The sequence below is a fragment of the Balaenoptera musculus genome, chromosome 4 (assembly GCF_009873245.2).
Source record: "Balaenoptera musculus isolate JJ_BM4_2016_0621 chromosome 4, mBalMus1.pri.v3, whole genome shotgun sequence".
Classification (NCBI taxonomy): Eukaryota; Metazoa; Chordata; class Mammalia; order Artiodactyla; family Balaenopteridae; genus Balaenoptera; species Balaenoptera musculus.
In genome coordinates this window covers 18,788,092-18,794,800 of record NC_045788.1, presented here as the reverse complement: position 1 = coordinate 18,794,800, position 6,709 = coordinate 18,788,092, and the positions used below count along the sequence as shown (strand labels likewise).

Below are 6,709 nucleotides of genomic sequence, written 5' to 3'. Positions count from 1 at the left end.
ACAAGTCCCACACCCGGGCCCCGGGGACAGACCAGGAGTCCACGGGAGATGGCTCCTCTGGACGCAGGGCCGGGGGCTGGACGAGGAGGGGCTGCCGAAGCACCCTCTTTTCTACTTCAGTCCCCTCCCAGTGCCAGGGCGGACACTACCAAGCTTCGGGCTCCAAGCGCGCACAGAGCCTAGGTTAGGACGGCGGCGACCACTAGTCTCTGGTTCGGTGTGGAGGCCCTAGGATTTCTAGCGGCCCACACCCGCCCCCAACTTTACTATTTCTTAATTACTCTGTAGCGGCCCTGCGCCAGCGCTTCTGGTTCCAGGACAAGGCTCATCCCAGTAGCTCCAAGAAAGAAACCAGCCCAAGTAGCGCTCCGGCACCTGGGTCTGCGAGGTCTCCGAGGCCAGGGCCGGGCCAGAGGCTAGGAGCGCGCGCCCCTCGGCCGAGGCGGGAAGCACCGCCCCGGCATCTCCTGACCCCCAATCTAATGGGCCCCTTCTGTCTCTGCCTGTCTTCCTAACACTCATACACGGGTACAATGCACTCAGTGAATAAAGATGAGTTCTCAACACGAATCTTGTGAGTTACATGATATTCAAATTCAAATGACTTGAAATTCATTGTCCGCTTGAACAATGGTGACAAGACCTGAGCTGGGGAGGAGCTGAAAAAAACGAGTCGAGTCCTCAAGGGCAGTCCTTGGCGCCACGGCTAGCCAAGTTTTCCCGGCCCTGGCAGTCTCGGATCTCTCCAGAGAAGCTGCCCGCGCTGGAGAGGTTTCCCTGGATGGTGTGATGTAATGAAAGTCCTCTAGGCCCCACCCTGTCTGAAATATCACCCCGTTTTAGATGACTGGAGAGATTCCTGGAGGTTATCTAGATCCTGTTTTAAAATGCAAATGTTAAGGGGGGGGGGTGTCTCAGAAAGTCAGCTACTCACACTTCAGTCTGATTTACTCTGAGTAGCTGGTCTTTCCCATCAATGAAGTTAGCATTTCTAAGGAAATTGATATTTAAATGACAAAACTAGGAAACTGGAAGGGAATCAAAGGTGTTTGGAGTCGGATCCAAAACTGGGGAAGCTCAAGAAAGGCTGCAGAGGCTCTCCAGGAGAGGCCAGGAGAGGAAGGGGGCCAACGATCCCGCATCCCCCAGAAGAATGTGGCCAGTGTGCACTTGAGCCAAACGGCTGCCAAGGTTTAAGAAAGAAAGCCTAAAATCCAAACTCTGCCCCTGCCGTGCCAGCGCCGCTCGCTGCCATCCCGAGCAGCGTGTTGGCCAGGTCTCCTTGGTCCTAGGAAACACCCAGTAGAGGAAAGGCGGGGGCGAGCGCGGCTTGCATTTGGGTCAAATTTTTTTTTTTTTTTTTTGGTTGTTGTTCCCTGGAAGCAATCGCACCCGCCGGCGAGAGGTCGGGGCCTGCCCTGGAGCCCCTGCTCGAGGGAGGCCTAGATTGAGGGCAGGAGATGTCCCGGACTCCCGGGCCGAGGGACGCGCGCCAAGCGCAGAGAGGTCCGCGGAGTCGCCTCCTGCAGGGTCTCGGGCGCCCCGCGCGCCGGGGGAGCTCGCTCTCTCCCGACCAAGCAGTCTGGCCAAAGGAACTCTTGGTCGCTCTTTGCTGCGCGTCGCGCGCCGGGGAGAAGCGTCTCTCCTCGACTCCGGGCGGGCGGGGCGCTGTTCTCCCTACAGGTTTGCTTTAATGATTTTCTTGAAAGAAAGAGACAGTTGTGAGCAAACAGGTTTGACAGGGACTGCTCCCCACCCCCACCCCCCCCAACCCCAGGGGATTTCTTTTTGTCTGCGCCTGACTTCAAAGTCGTAATCGGCCCCTGTCAGCGGCGTGACGGGGAGGATTTGGGCTGTTTGTTGGGGCGAGTCCCGGCTGCGCACCTCGGCGGAGGCTCTGCGGCCCGCGGGGCGCGGGAGGCAGGGCTCAGGCAGGTCCCTGCGGGGGCCGAAGCTGGGGCCAGGCCTAAGGAGCGCAGACAGCTGCACAAGCCCGACTGCCAGGGACGGAGACGAGGTGTGATTGGCAGAAGCTGCCCGAGCTAGGTCTGCGGCTTTAAGTCCGGGACCTGCGCTGGGTCCTCTGCTCCCTGCTGGCTGGAAAGAAGTCTCAGTGACCCAGCCACGGCGCACCCCAGTTTCCTGGAGCTCCGTTCCGAGTCCCCAGGGCCGGGCTCAATCTGGAACCCTGGTTTCAGTTTTCCAACTGCCGCCGCCCGAAGCCTTCCATACTCGGACCCACTTGGTGCCCCTTCCTAGCCTAACCCCGCCTGGAAGTCGGCTGGGCGCCCGGGTGGGGCCGTGCGCGGGGTTCCTCCTCGGGCTGGGGCCCTCTGTGTACCCAGGGCGCTGGTGCGCCGGGCTCTGCGGGGAGACACCCAGACCCCTGTAAGCTTCGTCTTAGGAGATGTTAAGGGACACTGAGCTATGAGGGAGATCAGAGCGGTTGACAGGACTGTCAGCTGGGGTTATATCAGACAGCGAAACCGCGAAGCCTCCACCCTGGGCCTCCTGGGCTTCCTAGGGGGCGGGAGGAGGGGCTTTCCCTAAGCGCCCGGAGCCCCCAGACCGGACGACCACCAGAGGCAAGTCACTTCCTAATTGTTTCGATTTGTAAGAGGGTTTTGTGATGCTAAGTAAGCGTGGCGCAGCCCGCCGGGCCTCCCCCCCACGAGTCCCCCAGCCCGCCTTTGTTTACCTTCGCCTGATCGCTCATTTATTTATCTATCTATTATTTATAGGCGTCCTCTCCTATTCAGCGCCCGTGTATGTTAATTGTGTTATACCATTTAATTCTAACATCGGTCTCCAAAGAGCTCTTAATGAGAAAAGCATATACAACACGGATCACTTTGCTATTCAGCTCAGCCAGATGGACAACTGCTAACTTTTTTTTTTTAATAATGAAAATCCCCCTTTGACAAAGGGGCTCAGATGAATAGGCTCCAAATAACACCTCAAACACTTCTAATTGTTTTGAGGACAATATGCTAATCCGTGGTTTTCGGCTTTGGTGTCTGTTGACCACGTTTCCGTGCACTTGCGGCCACCGACTCCTTTGGAAATGGCAGAGGCAAGCGCACAAATCCCTCAACAGCAGCAGAAAGCAGACAAGCCGCTCGGCTGCCGCCACCCCCACCCAGCACCATATCGAAGAAAGTGAGAAAGGCACCCGACCTACGGAAAAACACGCGTGAGCACGGCTGTGGCGGTGAGAGTGGTGGTGGGGGGGAGACAAGCAATGGGGGGCACCCTTCGATTTTGAGAACAAGTTCCAAAGAGTTGTTCTGAAAGCAATCAAAAGGTCCTTTCTCCCCGTGAAAGCCAGAGCAATCTTCAAGCCAACATTCAACCACCGGGGATAAGAAAAAGGCTCTTTCCCTTGTTGGATAATCACAAAGGGCTACGAGTTATTTAATTTTTATGATGTTTTTAGAAACTCCTTGTAGGAGCCATGTCACCATCGTCTTCATTTTCCCTTTGCACCTGCAGGGTCTTAGTAAAAAGTCTCCCACCGTCCGGAGCGGGGACCTACAGCATTTCTTAGACTTTTATTTTTTAACTTAGAAACCAGTATCAAGCCCCCAATCCCCAGCAGACCCAGCAACAGCGTTTTCAAACACCTTGTTAAAAAAATATCCATTCCACCGCTCTTCCCCCAACATTGAACTTAAACACCCACCGCAGGACGAGGTGCTCTGCGGGCAAATGCTTCCCTGTAGACTCGGCGCTTCTTTCCATTCCTTTGGAGTTTGGTTTAAAAAAAGAAAATGCACTCAGATCTCAGAAGTCTGGGTCGGCCTTTGTCTTAGTTCAATCGCTTCTCGAAGTGGTCTGACCACTTTGTGAAAAACTCAAGGAAGGAGTGATGTCCCAGGAATGGATACCTTTGTCTGGCCTCTAAAGGCAAAGAGTGGATCCCGAGGGGGCAATTGGGACAAACCCTAGATTCTGGGCCACTCTGCACCTGGCCCACGGGACACCAGGCTCGGCCCATGCAGGCCAGCCGCCAGCCGCCACTGCTGGAGTCGCTCTATGTTCACTCAGCCTCCCAGAGACCCCGGCCCCCGTGGACCTGGCCTCTCGACTTCAGATTTTATGCACATCAAAGGTTACTTTTTGCAATGACAGATTGTCTTTATTCAAAACGTCTTTGTTCAACAAATGAACAGAGTAAGGAGGTGAAATCCTTCTAGGTACATTTCCAAGACATCGTCAAAACATTTATGACCATTTAGGATGTTTTTATTCTTTTAATTTTTGTTCACTTTCTACTTCCTGACTTCATAACCTGACATTCTGTCTAAAAGTAAACTTAGGTCTCTAGGAGCACTGCTTTATACAAAGTAAATAACCATGTGGGTCCTTTTGTTTTACCTTTAAAGAAGCAAACACTATCATAGCATGATTTTAAATAGATATGTTTCCCTTTCTGTGGTTTTAAACTTTTAAACCTTTTCCCCCACACGAGAAGAGCAAATGGCACCTAGTTGTGTCTGATGGCAAAACACAGAGACACAGCTAACTCTTTCTTCAGGGTGCAAAAGAAAAAAAATATATGCATATTCTAGATATAATACCAGGATCTGGGAGTTCTGGAGTCCAAAGCCCATCAGAGGAAAGAGAAGGGGACATAAATAAAGCAAAACTGCCTACTTTTCTTGTCCAAAGGGGGTACAGTCGGAGGTTTGTTTTGGGACAGTCGGGGTAGGGGCAGCTGTATAGCTGTCATAACCGTTCGCAAGTTTCTGGCACCTGTCTGCGCCTTGGGTCCGGAAGGATGCCCCTACCATCCCCGCGGAAGACAGAGAGGCAGAGTCTGGGGTGGGGTAGGGGGTGGCAGCAGGACTGACCCCTAGGCATCTGCAGGCCCCGGATAGGCGCAGAGGACGGGGTGCAGACCCCGATTCCAGGCCGCCCTCCAGGTCTGGCAGGCCGGGCTGGGGGTTACATGGCCGTGGCGTGGGCTGACGAATAAGGGTCTATGCCAGTCTTGGTCATGCCCGGGAAGAGGATGTAGGCGACGGGGGGCTGCAGGGTGGAGGCAGACCAGGCGGTACAGTTACAGGGCACCACGTAGCCCGGGTTGGTGGGGGACGGGTGCGTGTGCGTGTGCTGGCTGGGGCAGCTGAGGCTGCCAAAAGCGCCGTTCTGGTAGCCCAGGGTGGACGCGTAGGGCAGCGCGCCGGTGGCCAAGGTGTGGGGCACTTCACCCATCTTCTGGATGGCGCTCGAGCTAAACTGCGCGGGGTCCAGCAGGGAGTAGGGCGCCGAGGCGGGCGGCAAGAAGGCCCGGGCTTTCTCGGGCGCGCTCAGGAGGCCGTCGGAGGCCCCCACGGGCAGGCCGGCCGCCTTGAGCGGGTCCGTGTCGCCCAGGTAGGGCAGGGGGAAGACATACCTGTCCTTCTTGAGCAGGTTCTTGGGCTTGCGCCGCGGCCGGTACTTGTAGTCAGGGTGTTCCTTCATGTGCTGGGCGCGTAGCCTCTTGGCCTCGTCAATGTACGGCCGCTTCTCTGCCTCGGACAGAAGCTTCCATTCGGCGCCTAGGCGTTTGCTGATCTCTGAGTTGTGCATCTTGGGGTTTTCCTGGGCCATCTTGCGCCGCTGGCCTCGGGACCATACCATGAAGGCGTTCATGGGTCGCTTGATGTGGTCTGAAGGTTTGGACATGGTCCGGGAGGCTAGGCGGTGGGGGTGGGCAGTGCAGGGGCTCTGCAGGCGAGCCCGGACGCGGTTGTCGGTCTGCCTGTCTGTCCGTCCTGAGCCGGGGCTCTGCGCTCCCCTCGCCTCCGCACCGCAGAGGGGAAGCCAGAGAGAAGCGCTCACCCCGCAAAGTTCAGCTGATCATGCCAGTCTCGGCACCTAGGCAGGCCCCGGGGGGCGAGCGGGGGCAGGAAGGGCGGGGGGAGGAGAGGGCGGCCGGCCGGGGGGCTGCCGGCACCAGAGGCTGGGGCCCAAGTACCGGAGTCTCTGGGATTAAGTGGCCAGGTAATTTGCTGGCGAGGGCAGGAAGCTCCTCCTTCTCCCCCTCTCCACCTTCGCCTTCTCTGGTTCTCTTCTCTCCAGTGTCTACGGCCGTGGCTCCCTCCCCCCGCCCGTGGCTTTCCCGGAGCTGCCTCGCCTAGCGCAGCACCAGGCTGAGAATGCGGGGAAGCTGGTGAACGAGAGCCAAAAGCGGCGAAGTTCAAAGGCGAGGTGGGCCAGGACCGCACGCACTCTGACATAAGCGCGGGGCGGCGACTCCCCAACCTGGGCGCCAATCAGCTGCAGAGAAGGCGAGGGGGCGCACCTGCCAACGCGCCCGCGTTGGAAAGAGGGAGCGCGACTGCTGGGGGCGGGGAGAGGTGTAAGGGAGAGACCGAGAGAACGGAGCGGCCAGCTCCGGACCGGCGACTTGGATTCCACCTTGTTTCTGGCACTGCCAACAAATAAAACTCTTCTTGCCCGTTTCCTTTCCCGGTTGTGCAAAGGAGAAATGGGGCTTCGAATACAAAGACCCGGGGAGGGGGCAGCAGAGGGAGCAAGCCAAGAGAGCGTGTTGATAAATAGGACAGCCTCGCCACGAAATGCAAGGACAGCACTTTCCCCCCCTTGTCAAAGATCCTTGGAAGAGGAAAAGAATGTATCAAACTCAGGTTAAAAAGCGAAATAAACTTTTCACGCCGTGCCCTCGGCGGTCCGTTGGCTGCGTTCTCACGGGACGCCGGTG

General features: G+C 56.8%; 1 protein-coding gene across 1 annotated transcript; it reads right to left on the bottom strand.

Annotated features, from left to right (window-relative positions):
- Positions 1–4,947: 4,947 nt before the first annotated feature.
- On the bottom strand, positions 4,948–5,670 carry SOX14 (SRY-box transcription factor 14). Its single transcript, XM_036851794.1, has one exon. The coding sequence runs from the start codon at positions 5,668–5,670 to the stop codon at positions 4,948–4,950; it is 723 nt and encodes a 240-aa protein (XP_036707689.1).
- Between the last annotated feature and the right edge of the window lie 1,039 nt (positions 5,671–6,709).